The sequence below is a fragment of the Lethenteron reissneri genome, chromosome 48 (genome assembly GCF_015708825.2).
Source record: "Lethenteron reissneri isolate LAM-NWPU_2019-01 chromosome 48, ASM1570882v1, whole genome shotgun sequence".
Taxonomy (NCBI): domain Eukaryota; kingdom Metazoa; phylum Chordata; class Hyperoartia; order Petromyzontiformes; family Petromyzontidae; genus Lethenteron; species Lethenteron reissneri.
The window spans coordinates 1,394,057-1,414,441 of NC_083826.1; the positions used below are offsets into that span (position 1 = coordinate 1,394,057).

Genomic DNA, 20,385 nt, shown 5'->3' on the forward strand with positions numbered 1-20,385 from the left:
CGCGTGTTCGCACAACGCATTTTCACGATGACGCGGTTCTTCCATTCGGCAACACTGTCGCACAACGCCGAAAGCGTCCGTTATAACGTGGAACGCCCAAAGTTATAACGCGGTTTCTGACGAACTACTTTGAGCTCCGCGGCTGAGCGGAGTGATACTGTAAGTGGAACAAGTGATACGACCGCATACCCTCAGTTAGTGCCCCTGCCATCTCGCCAAACGTTACATTCATGGGGAAATTGCTTTAGCGGATAGCGTTTTTCGCTCAACACGGTACTTCTCAGGAACGCACCTACAGCGTTCAGCGAAGACTTATTGTTCATCAAAATACCAAGGACCTTACACAGCTGCTTTGTTGATGCCCAATTGACATGTACAGCAACAGACCTTGCTCACTTAACTTTTCCCACCACTTTCTCTGCTATTCGGAGAGTGGTTTAAGTACATAGGAACAACCCACAATCCCATTCTGCTGCTTGATTTCATTTCATTTTGGGTAGTGATCAACATTCAGTTATTGCCCGAGGTCTACATACTGTTGATCCTTCAATGATAGCTGCACCGACAGATCAACCCCAACATCATAGCCTCCAATGTATGTTGATGCCTTCATTCCTGCAGTACAATTTTCTATAAACTTTTCAATCTTTTTGTTACCGTGAAGTGCCTTGGTGAAGCGCCCTCATCCGTTCGTCTCGGTGCTCTCATCACGCAATCTGCAGAGCGTTTCCCATCTTCAAAATTGTTTGAACATGTCTACTTAAGATGTATTCATATTCTTTGGTTCTTTCGGTAAAGTCACGTAGATAGAAAAATAAAAAAATAAGTAAATAAAAATAACACTAATGTAGACTGTAGCCTGGTTCTTAATCGGAGTGTACTGGCAATCTATAATGGTTAAGTTTGGTGAGTGTACTGGCAGTCTATAATATAGACTGTAGCCTGGTTAAGTTTGGTGGGTGTACTGGCAGTCTATAATGTAGACTGTAGCCTGGTTATTAACCTTGGTGGGTGTAATGGCAGTCTATAATGTAGACTGTAGCCTTGTTATTAACCTTGGTGGGTGTACTGGCAGTCTATAATGTAGACTGTAGCCTGGTTCTTAACCTTGGTGGGTGTACTGGAAGTCTATAATGTAGACTGTAGCCTGGTTTTTAAGCTGGTGAGCGCAATTCTTAAGAAAGCAAGTGCAGAGTCAATGAACAGAGATGATAAAACAAGAACTACAACCACCCAGCATTTGCAGTTGCATTGATCAGTCTAAACATAATCGATCAGTCTAAACATAATCAGCCAGTCAGCTTGCATTCGAAGGAATTTATTCGTAAATACATTGACGTTTGGACACAACAACTTTGAATTTCCCACGTGAACAGTTGCATTTAGACATTTAATTTCTGTGCCCAAGTTAATTTGTTTTGTAATTACCGTGAGCCCAGGTCCAATCTCGCAAATACAAGTCACCCATATCTCTGGATTTCTCACGAGGCAAAACAAAATCTACCTGGCGTGACTACACATGACAACAGCAAAGCATCTAAATTAGTAAACATTCAAAAGCACCAACCCCTCCTCCCGCACTAATCTACAATAACAAAAAACATTAAAAAACAACTACTACGATAAAACCAGCTCATTTTACCAAGTAGTTATTAAAACAACTTCTACCCCTTACACTGTAGGTTAATGTGATAAATGTGTTAAATGCCTCTTCAGATATGGGAGGAAAATATGGGCGACTCTGAAAATCAATACTTTGAATGATGGAAGATAATTGAATTCCGCATTACTCTTTAAACATATCACAGAATACAATTAAAATCTCCATCTGCTCTTGAATGCACTTAATCTACTGCTATTAAACACAGGTCCACCGTTTCCAACTTAGCCGACAAAATGTCAGGAAAGTAGCTATTGAAGAACTAGGAGTTAAGTGAAAAAGTGGAAGTGAAATAATCGGTAGCACGCACAGGTTTCCACTGATTAATGTAGTTGAACTTCTTTTGCACTGCAACGTTAGCCAACCGTGGCTAATCGGAGGATTATCCACAAGGACTTTCGGCTAACCATCGAACAAAGATGGTGACTGCATTGCACACTTTCAGATGCGCTTCTGCGGCCATCTGGAATGCTAGTCACTTTAAAAAAATCTGGATTGAAAACTGATTTCTTCAGAACTGCTTTGTGTGTTTAGTTTGTAGTCCTTCCCCCACACCTCCAATTAGCAGGGCTAGCTACGTTCGGCGTGAAAGAAGTTCAACATACATGACAAAACCACGCTACCACTCGCACAGGGAGAATGACCGTGCAGGGTCTGATGAACAATATAACACGCTGACGTGACAAGAGCACTTAACCCATTGCGACGATGTCATTAGGGCACTGGCCGGATGTGAGAGACGTGTATCGGGCATTAATCAACATTTCCAACATGTGGCCCCACTTTAGTAATACATACCAAAGACCTGAAAACGATGACGGCAAAAATTGAAGGAAATTTAATTGGGCTGCACATTTTGCAAATAAACTTGTGCATTGAAACAAGGCCCTCTATGTGGCCTTAGATTTGCTGGCCCCACCACGACCCCTCCCAGCCTTCCGCGTCCCGTACGGACTTTTGCGGACAACGGCGGCCGTTCCTCCTCCCATGACTATGGGCATCTCCACGCTCGCGTTGCTCTGGCTCCAATCGGACGGCATGGTATCCTCAAAAAATGGAAGGGTTTCTGCGGGCAGCGACACCGCCTCTTCCAGGACAGGCGTTGCCTTGACAGCAGACGCCGCCGACTCCTCACCATCTACGTATTGACCTTCCTGAGCATCGCCCTGACCAACAGAGCCAAGAAACGATTCTTCTTCTGCTGCCGGTGCGGTGGCGGCGCAGTCTCCGTAGCTCACTGCATCTTCGCCGTCGTCAACAACAACTCCATCTTCTCCGAGATCGGCCTCCTGCGTTTCTGTTTCCAAATGGTCAAAAGGGGGATTGGCCACATCTTCACCTGAAACACCGTCAGCAGTGGCACCCTCCGACAACTCGGGCTCCCCAGCCGCAGCCTCTGCGAGCTCGTCTTCTTTCAGAAGATCATCGTCGGCATCTTCCTGTGCAATGCCTTGCATCTCTGCCTCATCAGCGGGTGTCTGCTCAGAGCTCTGCGGCGTAGCCAGCTCCGCTGCTGCCTCCCCGACTTCTGCATCATCTTTAGCGGCTGTTTCTTTGCTGGTTTCTTCGCTGACCACTGCCACTGGATTCTGCTTCTTGCCATGGCCGGAGAAAATGAAGAGGTGTTCATATTCGGGGTTGTTAAAGGGTTCTTTGCCCTGGAAAAAAAGAAAGGAAATGATATAAATTAAAAGTCCATCAATGAGTGTCGATCCAAGCTGCTATGTGGCTTCCTAGATTGTGGCACAAACAAACGCAAAAAGAAATGTAGGTGCACTGCACAACTGCACATCCCACACATTCTTAAACTTCTCATGTAATTGGTAACACCACAAATGTAGCAGCAGAGACACAACTGTGCCAGGGTGGTGTTAAAGTTGCATACATTTGATTAAGCTTGTTCATCCAGAAAAGCCTCACAAGTTGCTGAAATTTGTTAATGTAGATTATCGGTGAGTGCGAAGATGCGTGACTATGGGTGGGGTTAAGATGGAGTCTAACCCTGTCCCGCGAGAATCTGAGCCCTGAGATGCCTCAACCCCCCTTCCAGGGCAGGTCAAGGCCATTTCTAATTCAGGGTAGGGAAAAGGATCTCTAAACTATTCTACCATTTCAACTAAACTAATTTTAATTTCACCAGGTAAGGCCCACCGAGCTATGGAGCTCTGATTCAGAACCAACCTGGCTACAAATGATAGCTCAACCAAGTGGCTTATCAAGTGGATATTTATAGCACCCAAATACTCTAAAGTCATGTTTCCAAAATAAGGACAGAAAAACCGGAGGACCGAAGAATAATACACGTGACCACGAGGAAAGAGACATGCAAACTCCAACTATACACATGCATTGTCAGGGTCGGGATCGAACCCACGACCTCCTGTACACCAGGTGAGGGAGTTAACATCTCCTCGCCACCATGGTGCCCCATCAGCACTGCCACATGATCAAGTGGAGCAGCAAAACTGGCGTGTAACCATTACTACTACGACTACCGTTACCCTGCGTACCCAGGAAAGTCTGAATCTTGTGACTCTCATGTTATTCACAGATGCCACGGTGCCGTGGCAGCACCCTGTGGCAGCTGTGAATAATTTAACAATATAAAACTTAGTACGGGGCTTTAATTTCGATGTGCTACGATGGAATTATGGGTACGTAGTAATACATTTTGAATCAATAGATCGACTGAAGCTGGGGAGCATGGCGAATTAAGTACGCAAGAAAATGAATAACTGGGAGTTAGCTAATGCAAGGTTCTTGAGTGAACATCATGGACAGAGCTAAATGGAAGGCCTTGATTGGCGATTATTTGAGAGAGGACACGGCTCAACAGAGACAGTGAGATAATAGATTGTTTGGTTTTGCCACGGAATGATTTGGCAAAATGTCTTTGCAAGACCTTCCAAAACACAACACAGCCAAACAAATAAAAAATGTGAAGCGTACATCAACGCGTCGATTATCATTGTTTTAGTTAAGACGGTAACTTGAAAAACCTCGCATCCAAATTTGGCAATTAGATACGACGGTGTTTCGCTTGAAATTGCACCAAACATCTTCAGCACAAATCCCATATTTAAAGTCAGAATAAAACCATCAATCATGACGAACTACAATATTGCCTGTGAAAACATTCGTGATATTATTTATTATTATAGATTTCTGGGTGCGGCCACCGCACGGAATTTAGAAGTGACGAGTGGTGAGCGTGTGGATGGCCCCGTTAGAGAGCCTAACCGTGAATCCAACCTTTGTTGTCCAAGCAGCTGTGTACACGACACGCTAATGTGTCGAGGTGATCCAAAGTGCACACACCTCTTTGAAGTGCTTGAGGAGGACGGAGTTGTTATCGTTTCCCAGAATGCTCTTGGCAACAGCAACCACCACAGTCTTCCTTTCAGTCACGTACACCTTTGAAAAGAGACAAGCAGGAACTCTCATTGAGATTCAATCGATAGATTTTGGAAGAAACAAACCAAGCTATTTTTATTTCACCAGGTAAGGCCGACTGAACCATACAGCTCTTTTCATAAGCGACCTGGCCGTAAACTATAGCTCCACGAAGGGGCTTATCATGGTGGAAATTTATAGCGACCAAACTCTAAACTAATGTTTCTAAATGTGGAGGGAAAAAACGGAGGACCCGGAGAAGAATCCACGTGACCACGGGGAGAGAGACATGCAAACTCCAACTATAAAGGCATCGGGATCAAACCCACTAGCTCCTGTATACAAGGCGAGGCAGTTAACATCTCCCCACCGTGGTGCCCCTGAACTGGAAAAAATATTAACTGGAAAAGTAAACTTTGGTAAGGAAAAGTTATAGTATTTAAAAAATTGGTTTAGGGTGCCTTTTTATTTCGCATTAGGGCTGCGGCAGGAAGTCAACAACCTGGAAAAATAATCCAAGCGATTTAATTTACAGGAATCTCCCACTGCAACTTAGAGCATGGGGCTCCTGCACAAGTTAATTTACTGGAAATTTAGTGTCTACCCGAGGCATCGAAGCCACCATTCTCATGGCTTGCCAGAATAGGCAGCACATCAAGTGGATTAATTTCCATCCGCAGTGTGCTAACCATAAAGCCACAGCGTCCCATACTCACACACCAATTTATTCTGCTGGTGCTCCGGAGATTCAAGGTGCTGAGCCACCATTGAAAATGTGTACGGCACAAACATATTGCAGGCATGACACTGCACTGCTGTTCTCATCTCCAGTGCTTCATCCAGGACGATTGCTTCTGCACACACGCGCACAGACACACAAAACGATGGTTTGCACTGCTGAACCAGTACAAGGCATTCACGGCACATTTTTTCCACCGGCTATTTGCAGAACCAGTCAAAATCAAAACACGTGAAATGCCGGCCTAACAAGACGACATACGTGAATCTGGTTCGGGACCCCGTAGGTGTCGGGGCCGGGGTTGACGATGCATTTATTGCGTGTGCGATGTTAGTCATTGCAACGCGAGGACAAAGCGACAACGCATCCTGCCAGCCTTTGCAACACATTACGCCACTGAACCATAGAACCAACCTCTTTCTGCTCGCTTTGTAGTCCGCGTGAAGATGTCGTCACTGTTGCCAAGGACGCACTTAGATTCGTTTCCCCGCCTCATAACAAAGTCGGCTTTCCTCCAGATTAGCTTCTGCATACGTCCGGCAACATGGTAGAAAATTGGACACAAGAGATCCTTTAGAAAACTCACACATTTGAAGGTAGTAACACTGAAAGGTCTGTGCGGACAAGTTAACTAAAGCACTTGCTGGGCAGGTGAGTGGCTGGGTGGGTTTTGTGGGTCCATGAGTGGCTGGGTGGCTGAGTGGATGTTGTGGTGGGTGGGTGGCTGAGTGGATGTTGTGGTGGCTGGGTGTATGAGTGGATGTTGTGGTGGATGTGTGTCTGAGTGGGTGTTGTGGTGGCTGAGTGGGTGTTGTCGTGGCTGGGTGTATGAGTGGATGTTGTGGTAGATGTGTGGCTGAGTGGGTGTTGAGGCAGAGCAGCTGGATGATTGACTGGTTGGGTGTCACTGTGGATGGCTGGCTGCTGTGGTGGGTGGCTGGTTACACTGACATGCAGGAACTTGGAGACATCCTTGTCAAACTCCTCTTCAAGGAAAGAGAGCGACTGTTGGTGGTACACACTCTCCAAGTGGCCCTTGATGAAGAACGCTTTGTTCGTGCGGATCTGGCAGAGGCTGCAGCCATACTGTGGCCTGAGTAAGAAAACAGGTGTGGGGAAACAAGTATCAATAAATAGTTGTTATTAATCTGCCCAATAAAGAACAAGGCTAAAAAGTCTAAAATTATTGTTATCGATTGGGGTGTTTGGTCAGTTTTATTAACGACTACAATTGTGGGAGGAAATCAAGGTAAATGGACATAAACAAAATGGGATCATATTCATAGATCGGCACAGATGGTTTCACATCCACTTATTTATATACTGGCGTCTCCCCGTCAGCTCGCAGCCCAGTGGGTCTCGAACTCTCCCGTCCACGTGATACACCTCACCATGCCTCCAGAGAACTGGGGACTACAGGAATGCACCATCGCACCCGGGCCAATAAAAAAAAAACCCAAGGAGGAAGAATTATGCAAATGCGTGGACTGTTCAATGCTCTCCGACATGCATTCATCCGCTGAAGTATATATTTAGTGATAATGTTAAGTCTCAAGCTGTACGTCACTCGTCATCAGGACGTCACATTGCATACGACGTTACCGCCATGGCAAGCAAGCCGACATATTTTTGGTGCCGGATTATTGCCAGGTTTCGGGCAAACCTTCAATCAATTTAAACTTGAGGTAAGTCTACTCTGCATGCCATAGCGAAAGTTATTTGTGTTCAGTACAATTCACCTGGTACTGCTGGAATATAGCAAATTGGTTTGACCTTTTTATGTTTCTGCACTAGGAGGCAGACACAGCGATAGCGCGTTCACTGACTGTTCGCAGAGATTCGTGGTTCGAATCTAGCAGGCGGCCCTGATTAACACTGCAAGTGTAATTCCCATACAATAGGCACCACTGCCCACTTCAGTGGATGAAAGAGCCTGCGATGTTATTTTCGATTTAGTGTAGGCCATTGTGTGCAATCGTTGCCCCTACCACGAACACATAGCAGGACCCTCCTGCAAAGTTTTGGGGAGACTCTTTCAAGTGCGTGCATGCATATATATGGTAAAACACATGTTTCATGCCAATTGTGGTTGTTGTACTTTCTCCAAGTCCATCTTAAAAAAAAAGCGTGACAATTGTGCTTATGCCACATACAGTATAATTAAGTGACTGGGCAACCAAAGGCCTCCAATCACAACCCATCCGAGGTTTGCAGTTCGAAATCGGGCTGGCCACCCTGATTAACACTGAGAGTGAAATAATCATATAGAGTCACAACCCATTTGAATAAGATGCAAGACTCACTTTTTGGTACCTTTCATCCAGTTGACATGCAAAAAAAGCAAAGCAAAATGTTAATCTCTGCTCACAACATTCATGATCTTCATTCTGCCAAGGCAGGGTATGGCTTAGGACATGGTAAACTAGACTCCCATGGTCAGGGGGTCACAGCAATCAATATAACAAGAGGAGCCATGTTTTTCACATTCGGTAAAAGATACCCTCAATATTTCAAAAGCCGCAATGCAGTCCCTTTAATTAAAAAAGCCGCGTGTCTCCGAAGCTGCCGCTCGTCGACCCCTGGTTAAGGCGGCGATACAGGAAAGTGCCGACTGATATTATCTGTTCCTTTTCCCACATGCACTCATTAATTGGCCGAAAACATCTGAATATAGAGGACTGCAAAGCTTGGGCAATTGTTGGAAATACCAGCTCACTGCTTGGCTGCTGCCTTCCAGCTTGTGAGATGCAATTTGCATGAACGACACCATCCAAATCTAAATATATTTTCATGATAATAAGACAACAGGAGGGTAACAAATGACCATGTCTGGCACAGTAACGAGACTTGAGTGAACGGATTGCTTGTTTGAAGAAACTTTAACCACACCCACTGACCATTGAATAAAATGTAATTTCCTTGAAGTGGTTATACGGGCGAGGTGGCTCAGTGGGAAAGTGAGCAGCCCCCACATCTAAAAGCTTTACGTTAATATCCTGGTTGGGGGGGGGGGGGGAATTTGACTAAGCCCATCTTCCCTCCGTTGGTCGACAAAACAAGTACCAATATGGGGAAGTCAACAGTCGTTGTTCTGTGGGTAAGATTTGCCCCAACCCCCGATTTGTTACCACCGACTCAGGACTGTCAACAGGAGAGGAGCACCAACAACTCAATGCTCATTTGAGTAGGAAAACACCGTGTGAACATATTGGCAGAACACCTTTGGTGTGCGGTATAAAAGCACATTTTTAGTAATAATTATTTTCCCACGATTCGCAATCGCAGTCAGAAAATGTTGTAAGGTGGTGGTGCGTCAAAATCAGTTATCGTGATGACCAAACAGCCGGAAGACGAATGTTTTTACGAGCGGCTGAACACAAAGCTTCACAATCTGTTGCCGTATAGAAGCACCCAGCCCGATGACAAATTGGCTGCTCCGTGCTCCAAAGGCAGATTTGACTCCTCGTGTCCTATGCTTGGTCGCGACGGTTCCTCTATTCGTTTCCGGAATAATTTATTGGTGGACGGTGGCATCAGAAAAGTACGACTCGTGGCGTCACCGCACGTTCGAATGGGAAAGCTGCTGCTGAATCTAAGGCAACTTCTGATGGGAGAATGTGCAGCTCACTCAAGGGCAACGGCGACATCGTAAGACTGTTTTACGAGGACCGGTGTGTTATGCTACACCCGCGTGCCGCTAATGCGTCCATGTATTGACTCGCCTAGCGTTTGGTGTGACATGGCCCACGCTAGTAATGCAAACACAATACCTTTGCGTCTAGGGCCCTTGGGTTTCGTTGACCACAGTCCTCCAAATATACTGGTGGTTTCACTCTCTGGTGCTGAAAAAAACAGTGCAATGGGTTACATTTCATCTAGATTGAATTGTTAAAGATAATTTAACTTATTAGAGTCATTCTTATAGCCATACAAAACAACTCAACATATGTTTACTCTGTAAGTTAAACTTGTAAATGTCAATATTGGAACTTTGAATCATCTGAACTGCAGACAAATTACTTGAACATTTGTGTAACTGATGATGAACATCCACCAGCCAAAAGGGTATGTAAGGCTGGAAACATTTCATAAGAATAATAAACAAAGTTTTAAAAGAAGGCGTAAGACATGGCACAATAATCATGGTTTCAAAAACTCCAGGGTGCTAATTGCAGTCAAGTGCCAGCTCAGATCTCCATATCCCAACAAGTCAACCAGTTTCAGGGGAAATATTTTACTCGACTGCTCTGTGGCTCAGTGGGACGTGGCTTGAAGGGGCCGTAAAAAAAACATTTCCCCAAACCTGATTGGCGGCTCATTGGATACGATGATCTGAGCTGGCAATTGACTGCAGTTCGGCCACCCCCACAATAACTTTTGAAACACAGAAAAGTGTTTTAAAATGCATTGCATAACAGTAAGTCGCAGGAAGTATTGCATGTGGAAATGACACGAGTAATAATCCATCTCCCTTGCCTATCCTGCTACTGCTACTCCATGCCCGGCCCGCAGCTACGACTAGGCAAACACTCCCCCTACCACTATCCATATCACTACCCCTATCACTACCAACCCTGATCACTACCCCAACCCCTCATACACTCCAACCTGTCTTCCTTGCCGTCACCATAACGACACCACCACTTTTAATAACCCCACTATTTATTCTCACCACTATTATCAAATGTACAATTTTATGATTGCAAAGCACCTTGGACTAAGGCGCTATATAAAATCTATATGACAAGACCTGGTCATGGCTATCAGCCCAAAATAGTCAGAAAGGTGACCTTTAATTTAGGACAGCAATGGAACTGGGCAACTGCGTACAAATTTCATCGCGATTGAGCCTCGTCACAACACACGAGCCATCACTGCCGACTGCAGACATTTGTGCCAGAGGGAATTGTGTTGGCCAGCCCTCTCCCTTTGTGCCGTGGGTACAACTTGGCAGAATGCTATGAAGACAAATTTAAGAAAACCCACCATCCAAACAAAATGTTTGCAGTCTGGAAACGAATAATAATACATGTGAAAAGGTGTTTTAAGATCGGAGAACAGAAAATCCCAGCTTGTTTGTAAGATGCATCACAACTTGTAACCACTGCCAATAATGGAATACACATCTGGTCACACAATTATTAGTCATACCCCCAAACATTTTTCTTTAAAATATGGGGAAAAAGTGCATCTTGTAATTGTGGGTGCACCGAGCGTACAAAATCAACGTCACAGATCCCCTCACGTCGCCGTTCGGAACGAGGCCATTGTGTGCCATATTCATGGTCCAAATGTCAACATTACCCTCAATTTGCTCAACTGTAATTGCCGGCAAGTCTATAAAGGCATGCGATAGCCCTGCACCATAATAACGGTGCGAATACCAAATGTACTAATTTATCAATGCTGAAACGTTCTTATATAGATTAACTCGCCCATCCACTGAAAATGAGTCGTTCTCGGATCGCGCGTACTTACAGTGATCTTCAAATCTGGTTTTTTTGGCCAACGGCTGCTCACCCTGGGTCAGTTTCCTCTTCACTGCGCCTCCAGATTGCTGTGCATTTGTCACCCCGGTTGCCTCTCCGGTCTGCATCACCACAACAGGTCAGCTCTTAAACCATCCTCTCTCGACTTGCACCAACACATTGGCAGCAACACGAAACAAACATAATTAACAAGCAACTGATGGAACATCCCAGGCAAGACCACGGGAAATTGATTCAGCAGGGATTTTCCTGCATACACAAATATTGCCAAGGTTTTACAATTTACTTTTTCGTGAAATTACGTGATACGATATACAATTTACAGATGTGACGACTGTCCTGTTATCCGTTTCACATAACTATGGAATTGTATTTCACATTTTATATTGTTTTTGTCTAGCTGTACAGCAAGATGTCGGAAACGTTCTTCGACTGAAGTTCACTCAACAAAATCCTGCCACAGGCCTGCACATTTACAACCTGCAACACCGACAGAGGCACATGCCGTCACTGTTATACGTCAAAGAAGTAATGACATACACTACACAAATTATGACGTGATACAACGACCACGTCATCAGTTACTCCTAATAACATTTAGAAAAGCACCAATTTAAAAGATAATTGACATTTATAACTTGAATTAATGCTTGAACTGCCAGAAAGTATTTGTCTAAATACATTTATAAAAGGAACATAAACCACGATTTGTCGATATTTTGCACATCCAGCCGATACGATCATCGTGGATCTACTTGTTGTACGTATTGTAGCATAAAAATAACGCGGCCAAGCAGCAGCATTACCGTTGTTACGGAAATGCAACTGGAGGGAAACGCCGTTGGAAAAACCCAGCGGGAAACACCCGACCCCAAACCAGTGTCAAAAACACTCGCATACGACAATAACAGCGGCGCAGAAAAATGTAACAAGCGATGTTTTGGGCATTGGCTCTTCTTGACAGCACGCATGTAAAACTCTTGAGCTGTGAATAAGGGTCATTGCCCGAAATGTCACCGATGATATACTTACTTTTTTGTTTTGTCCGGCCAGTGTCATTGACAAATGTATTGAATGTTCGTGTTATTTGTGCTTGTGCCCCACTGGTAATGCAGCGGTATTACCAAATAATGTTTAATCGGTGGCAACTATTTTCCAAGGTAACAAGTGCAACTATTATATGTTAAATTTCGATTTAAAGCTTTCGTGACTGCAGGGATTCATCTTCTTGGTTCGTTCGGTAAAGTCACGTAGAAGGGAAGTAATAAAATAATAAAAAGAAAACATAATAAAATAAAATAATTCTCACGACGTTTCGGCTACAACGCAAGCAGCCGTCTTCAGGTGAAGAATGAGACACTACCAAGCTAGGAGCTTATATATAAGCTGCGTTGGGGGTGGAAGAGCGCCTTAACAAAAAGAATGTGCATATGAAGAGAAATTTAGCATATTCATGGAAAATGCGTAGGAGGTGGGCGGGGGGGTTTCAAAGTCATATTATGCCCATGCATTATGCAGGATCAGCAGCACCAAGGGGGGGTGCAGTATATAGTACGGTATATGCTCGTGTGATGTAAGAGAATAAAGTTTAGATGGAAGCATATTATATAATTTTTACGACGTAGAATTGTAATGTATTACTTGCTGTTAGTAACTCAGCTTATTGTAGAGTATAGTAAGCATACTGATGGTGCTATGCAGTTTATACTTTAGTTTTTAATGTAGTTTATACTTTAGTTTTCTACGTGGTTGTTGAGTAACTGCAGCTACATATCATTAACATTCCTTTCCTTTGTTACTGCTAATCCCTGCACCCCCCCTTGGTGCTGCTGATCCTGCATAATGCATGGGCATAATGACTTTGAAACCCCCCCGCCCACCTCCTACGCATTTCCCATGAATATGCTAAATTCCTCTTCATATGCACATTCTTTTTGTTAAGGCGCTCTTCCACCCCCAACGCAGCTTATATATAAGCTCCTAGCTTGGTAGTGTCTCATTCTTCACCTGAAGACGGCTGCTTGCGTTGTAGCCGAAACGTCGTGAGAATTATTTTATTTTATTATGTTTTCTTTTTATTATTTTATTACTTCCCTTCTACGTGACTTTACCGAAAGAACCAATAAGATATTATATGTTAGTTGATCAGTTGATACCTGAATTAACTTGTGAATGGTAAACTCGACTGTGGGATAAAAAAAACTAGTGGAGGTCAACAACCTCACAGTGTACTTGGCCAAGGCCTCTGTAAACATTCTAACAAGGTCTATACGAGACACGTTTCAAACGTATCAAGTGATTGCAAGCGTCTTCATCGAGTGCTCTGCCAGGTTTCTTGGTTCAAGCTCCCTCCGCCCAGTCTGAACCAGAGTTCTCAGTTTTTGTTAAACAGCCTTTCTTAAAGTCACCTCACAAGCACGTTTCCTTGTTCTACCTCTAGGCCGGTTTCCACAACATAATTTCTTCTACAGCTTCGTCCAGGAAGCCGTTCCCCTCAGCAAAACGCTCAATCCACATCGTTTGCTTTCTCCAAATTGTCCCAAATTCACTTCTCACCTCCTGACCCAGGCATCTAGCACTTTCTTAATTCTGTGCGGTAGATTTTCTTCACCGGACCACCGCACCTACATCTCAAGACTGAATATTTTCCTGAGGTCTTTCTTTCTCAACATCGCTGCCTGATAAAACGCCACATTTCAGGTTAGTCTTAGCAAGCCTCTTCTTTAACTCCCTGCCAATACAATCTTACCAGCAACACCTTATATGCAGCACTTGCCTATGCAATGGGAAATAAGTTAATGTTTTGTAAATATAACCGAACCACATATTACAGCAAAAAATCTAAGCTTGTTTATAGTTGAATAATTATAATATTAAAACAGGGCATCATTTGCATTTGGTATTAGTTTCACAGCTGTAACTATATGGATTTAGTACGCTTACCACCTGATCTCTTGACTACCGACCAATTATCCTTGCTCCTGTTATCACCGAATTCTTCACCAGCAAGCAACTGTGAAAACTTTTAAAGAGACTCTCGAATTTGCAAGCCATTACTATGGGTTTCATAAAGTCCATTCAACAGTCAACCGCTTTGATTCAATGCCACATTTATGGAGTTCTGCCCTCAAAGGCCTCTGTAAAGTCAAGAGTAGTAAACTCTCAATATTGCTAAGGCCTTTGACAGGGGCTGCACGCTCTGCTCATTAACAACAAAACTTTAAACGTCCATCCTTTTGGTTTAGAGCCCGAGTCGGCGCTTCGTACGGGTAGCACCCCTGCTATGACGAGCAAGGTGCCTTCCGTTAAGAGGACTCCACCGCAAACGATGCACGGCGAGCCCTGGCTGCAGTAAAGCGGGCATCCCACCGAATTTATGGTGCCAGGGCCTGAGGCTTGACTGTGGCTGAATCTGGGGGGTGTGAGGTGGGGGTGCGAGGTGGGGGTGCGCGGCGGGAGGGGGGGGGGCAAGGGAGGGTGGAGCACGTATGACGGCGCTCCTCCGACCCCAGCGCCACCAGCGTGATGGATGAGCACGAGGCAGCACCTCCGCTTAGTACGATGTTTAAAAAGAGCCAGGCGCACCAGCCATTACCAACCCGACACTGGCTCTGTGGGCCAATTGCTCGAGTCATTTTCAATCTCAATCTCCAAATAAAATTTGCATCAATGGCATCACCACTCCCACAGCGAGCAGAGCATCACAATGTGGCGGAGAAGGGACCACATAAAATGACATCAAAGAACTACTTCTGGAGTCATTTCAATAGGCCTCTTCTCATCCAACAATGGAAAGTGCTCTCATACACCCTGTTAAAGAGTTTACCGCATGCCACTCAAGCCAAGACCTCCACCCCCAGAGCTGGCATCTTCAATCTGTCAATTTGAGTGACAACTAATTTAAGATGGTCGTATTTGTGCGGTCACTGGCGACTTGGCCGAGACCATCACCTCCCTTCACTTTAGAGCCTGGTTTAATCACGGGCGGTCGCCCAGATTTGAACCCAGGATCGAAGCAGGGCTGGGCTCGTTGCTCCAACACGGCCATTTCATGCCGAGTGAGCCGGCCTTCCACTTCTTTAAACAGGGACAACAAAAAGCGGCCGCTACTTACAGACGGCACATTGGCCATGCCAGACGGTCCCGTGCAGGCGCCGCCGCCCACCTCCGAGCCGGCACTGCTCACCGGCTGCTTGCCGAGGTGGCCCTTCTCTGCTCCAGAAGCCCCATCCCCCGGCTGGGCGCCTGAGGACGGCAGCTTCTGAGCGGGCACCATCGCGTTGATCTTGTTTGGAAGCCACTTCAATTTCCGCTTTTGGTTTTTGGACAGCACCGTCGTGCCAACTGCCTTGGTAGTGGGGGGAGCCTTGGCCGGCAAGCTCTGCTGGCCGACCTGGCCCTTTGGCGCAATGCTCTCTTTTTTCTGCCCTACACCACCAACAAGACTTGGAACCTTGGCCCCGCTCACAGGGGTCTGCTTAGCTGGTTGGCTGCGCAAGTCCAACTTCCCCGTCTGACTCTGAGAGCCCGAGCGCTGACTGGACCAATTCGAAGAGCCCTGCCCGGCCCTGGCAGTCTGGTTTCCGTAGCCCTGCCCGTCAGATTTCCACTGCGCGTTGGGCATACCGCCACGTCCTCGGGAGCTGCCCACCCATTTGCCCCGCTTGCCCCGACCACTTGGCTGCCATCCAGTGCCCTGCGAGAAGTCATGCCCCTTCGAGTAGCCCTGCCCCCTGTTCTGCCAAGAATAATCGGGCTGCCATGAGCTGCTGCTGCGGCCATACTGGCCTTGGTGCTGCTGCCCACTGCGCGGCTGGTAGTTGTAGTCGGTGGTTTGACGGGTCATCTGACTGTTGTAAGGCTCGCTGTAGCCTGCGCTATAACCGGATCCTAGCTGTGACGAGTCATTCGATCTGCGATAGCTGTACCTGTAAACCAACCACAAGCCACGTTACAAACAAAACAAGCTGGTAAGCCATTCCTTTTGAGTGTGCCTGTTTTTTTTAGAGAACTTGAATTTACAAATGCACACGAAGAAAGGTGCAAACCCACACACACATTGGGGGTGGGCTTACAACATCATTGAACTAGACAGTCAGGCTGGCAAACAGTAAAATGAAAATATTTAAATAGAAAAATGCTTGACTTAAAGCTTTCGTGACTGCAGGAATTCATATTCTTTGGGTCTTTCGGTAAAGCCACGTAGATAGAAAAATAATAACATCACGACATTTATATCGCAACACAAGAAATCGTCAAATAGCGGGAGAGCTGCTGAGGTAGGATATATTTTTTTCCTGCCTCAGCAGCTCTCCCCGCTATATTTTTCACCTGATGACGATTGCTTGTGTTGCGATCGAAATGTCATGATAATGTTATTATTTTTCTATCTACATGGCTTTACCAAAAGACCCAAAGAATAGAAAAATGCTTTTTTATACAGAAATCAATGTGCTCCATTCCAAATTGTACCATGTGCAGTTGTTCACCACCACACGTAGGTTGATGAAATTTGAAGACTTTAGGTAACTCAAACTATCACGATTGTTCAGCGTTGAGAAAACCCTGTCTTGGTAGTTTCCCAATTTGTCCGCAATGTACTCTAAACTGTTCTACCAAACACACGACTGTGGATTAAAGTAACCACAACTCTATACCAAGTGCTAATTAACTGTCAAGCGAGTCATTTTGAAATATGGACTTAAAATAAACTGCACCTGGCAGGAACACAATGCGTTGGTAATTTTGCAGACATAGAAAAATCCCTTTTGGTAAAACCCCACTTTGTAAACGTGCGAGCAATGTTTCACTTACTCTTGTGATGACGACCAATCCTTCGGATAGCCCGATTCTGAGACTGTAGAAAGACACAAAAGTGCAGCCACTTTGGCACAGAACTCTCAATACCAGAAATGAGGTCAATCCTCACAATGAGAAAAATAAAAAGCTCCCATCCAATACCTGTCAACCCAAACGGCTTACCCATATTCTTGGACAGAGAAATTGAGTTCAGGTCTATATAGCATACAGCCGTTTCAATACTGGCAAAAATGTTGCGTATTTGTCTGCGTCTCCATTGTGATGGGACTTTGTAGGATGAACATTGAGATTTATAAGGGCACGGGGTGACCAATAAAGGTCTGAATTGGTCTGTAATAAGATAGGCACTGATAAGGGGTTGACAGGTATGCCATACTGTTGCATGTTTGAAATAGTAATGGTTGGAGCTTGGCTTTCCAATTATTTTGTGCAAAAGCATATTTTTATCCGGTGCATTCTGCACGATTTGGTGATAGGATTTACAGAAAAGTGGTGACATATTGCACCACGCTGTTGCCCAATCGACATCTCACACAGCCCAGACACTCACCTGAGGCGGCAGGCTGGGATCCGTCCGAAGTCATCATCTTCAGCATGGTGCTCAGCAGCGCAGCGGCTGTGCTGTAATTACCATCACTTCTGCTGTCTTTATGCATGCCTTGGGAAGACAGGAGACGAATTAAGTATATGCACAGCAAAAAAAGCAACAGAAATCTCGAAGGACATCTTTGTAATTATCTCCGTTGAAAGTTATGTTTGCAAAAAAAGCAGCAAGTGCACACGTGCGTCATTGGAGCGGAATCTGAAGATAAAACTTACGACGTATATGTACGGCATCGGAATTGGAAAGGGTAATAGCGGTAAACACTTTTTTTTTTACATTTTCCACTTCGGGTGGTCTGTAATTATCACCGTCAGTAACAATAAAATCGAGTTTGCTATAGCGCAAGGCCCACAAGACCTTTGCATAAAATCTTAAGTTTACGGAGAAAGCCTGTACAAAGCGATGAGTTTTAAGCCGTGATTTAAAAACGTTAACAGACGCAAAATCCCTAATGAACGAGGGAATTCCACAATCCGCACCTCTGATCAGCACGGTTGGCTACATACGGTGCTAAAGAAGTTCAACATACATAAAGATGATTCAATATGAATGAAACTTTAGTATAAAGACATGTTTCTCTTCGAGAAAAGTGGACAAACTGGTCAGTTGGGCAAAACGTTTAAAACGAACTGGAGCAAAAATAACTATTAATGCTCGGGGCTTTTATTTCCATGCATCTATGGGGTCAGGAGTCACTTCCGCAACAATAACCACACGGATGTTGCATTTAGGATGGTGACTTTATTTCCATATATTTCAGATGAATTTGCATAAATGTGGCACCTTCGTACGAGTCTTGCATATCAGAAACTCTTGTCGACCTCCTTCCATCATTGTCCCAATTGCCACTGTTATCCCCACGGTAGTAGCTACCACCACCACCTGCTCAACACAAAAACAACAGCTTCTTTCAATCGCATCGGGTTATGGCGATTCAACGTGTTAAACACAGGGATCAGCTTGAATGATTAACAATCACCCGAGTTACTATAAAGGAGGGTAAATACTTCGAACATATGCAGTACGTGAAATAAGCAAACATTGGGGGAACATTTATTTGAAATACAACTCCTTCAATAATAAATCTTCCCGAACGCAGTGGAGGTGGACGGAGCGATGAAATAATCTCGTGCGCAGGATGGGGGTTTGTGTTGCTGCATTTGCGAGACACGGCGGGAGGCCTTCAGCCAGCAATGGCTCGCGACCATAGCTGATGAGGATGATGATCGTCTTTACAGCGATTGCTGAACGAAGGCCCGAAGGCCCAACGCGCCAAGCGGTCGGCTAACAAACAACAGCACTCGCCATTGATGGTGTATACATGGGTTACTGTTTTTAAATCCTTTATATTAAGTTCGCTTGCTTGCTTACGACCGTGCAAATCTTTCGGTCGTTTTTTAACCCACTTCCCGTGATCCATTCAAGCTGACATTTTGCACACAGACTCGTTGTGCGAGACAATTAATGTTCGTGAAAAAAACAATTCAAAAATTTTACACTGTGTAGGGAAAACAAATTAAATATTTAATTACCAATTGCTTAATACTGGCAGACAATCATCTGACCCATAGGTGGCAGCCATCTCAAGCCAGAGGACGAGAGTACTCTAGCCGCCACGCATATAAAGGATTTCTAGTGAAAAACTTTGTTTTTACGGGTTATACTTGTTAGGTTATCGTGATTGATGAGCACGGGCCTAAAGACCGAGAACGAGAAGCGGCCAGCAATACACAGCACTCTTGAAGGCCAAAGAGTATGGATCCTTGCAGTCACAAAAACTTCAAATCTATAATGAACCACCTCTACGGGGAGGGATTCCACTTGTGTGTTAGAGCTTTTAACAGACAACGCGATAAGAAATCACAGCTAATCGAGTACTTCAGTAAACATTTCTTGCTGTGGTTGTCACACCTGATGATGATTGCTTGTGTTGCAATCGAAACGTCGTGATTTATTTATTCAAAATTTTCACCTACGTGACTTTACCGAAAGAACCAAAGAGTATTCTCTTGAAGGCGTTCAAAGACAAGAGTAAATATGTTAACTGAACGGAGCAAGGCAGGTGCACGATACAATTTAACAACACTTAACACATTCTATCCCATTGCGTGGCCTTAATTAGGAACAATATGTATTCTTTGTTTCGTTCGGTCAAATCACGTACTGTAGATAGAAAATAAAAAGAATAAAATTAATAAAACTCACGACGTTTCGATCGCAACACAAGCGGTCATCAGGCGCAGAGAAAAGGGGGCAAACCTCCAACTTAACAATATGACTGGGGACATTTGGGGCAGTGGTCAGTCATTCGTCTTCACGTGCTATGAAGAGAATAGGCGACGTTTCGGGCAGCGGACCCTCCACAGCACATGGGCCATTGTGCCCTCAGGCCTTGCCCCAAGGCGTTGGCGCCATGTCACCAAAGACTTGCCCTCACCACGATCGAGACGTGCGAAAGAACACGCACAACGCGATGTGACAGCGGCGTTACCAAGTTCTAGAAGCGCAGGAGATTATATAATCGTCGTTTTTTGTTCACCTTAATTTATTTTACGGACGAAGACAGCCGCGCAAGAAAGAGCTTACCTCTGTACGACGCCATCTTAAGGTTCTTCGCGAAGGAGAGTGACGTCACGGCGCGATGACGTCACGACGTATTTTTGCACAGAAGCGCCGTGAC

The 20,385-nt window shown here is 44.9% G+C and overlaps 1 protein-coding gene across 4 annotated transcripts; it reads right to left on the reverse strand.

The window, feature by feature from the left end:
* Positions 1-1,302: 1,302 nt before the first annotated feature.
* Positions 1,303-20,381, reverse strand: LOC133354578 (DBIRD complex subunit ZNF326-like). Of its 4 annotated transcripts, none has more exons than XM_061571524.1 (13): positions 20,292-20,381; positions 18,489-18,587; positions 17,652-17,759; positions 17,096-17,138; positions 15,468-16,209; positions 11,313-11,382; positions 9,563-9,634; positions 8,096-8,105; positions 6,744-6,885; positions 6,207-6,318; positions 5,774-5,907; positions 4,979-5,074; positions 1,303-3,318 (listed from the first exon to the last, which is right to left on the reverse strand). In XM_061571524.1, the coding sequence occupies exons 1-13, from the start codon at positions 20,305-20,307 to the stop codon at positions 2,551-2,553; spliced, it is 2,412 nt and encodes an 803-aa protein (XP_061427508.1). In that variant the 5' UTR covers positions 20,308-20,381; the 3' UTR covers positions 1,303-2,550. The 4 variants fall into 4 exon arrangements, with proteins under 4 accessions (XP_061427508.1, XP_061427507.1, XP_061427506.1 ...); XM_061571523.1 differs by having other exon boundaries at positions 11,271-11,382; XM_061571522.1 differs by having other exon boundaries at positions 15,396-16,209.
* Between the last annotated feature and the right edge of the window lie 4 nt (positions 20,382-20,385).

Coding starts and splice junctions, on each gene's coding strand:
- LOC133354578 (XM_061571521.1), bottom strand. Junction 16,210..17,095: donor GATTGGTCGTCATCACAAGA/GTAAGTGAAACA, acceptor GTTGGTTTACAG/GTACAGCTATCGCAGATCGA. Junction 11,383..15,395: donor GCATGGCCAATGTGCCGTCT/GTAAGTAGCGGC, acceptor GTGGTGATGCAG/ACCGGAGAGGCAACCGGGGT.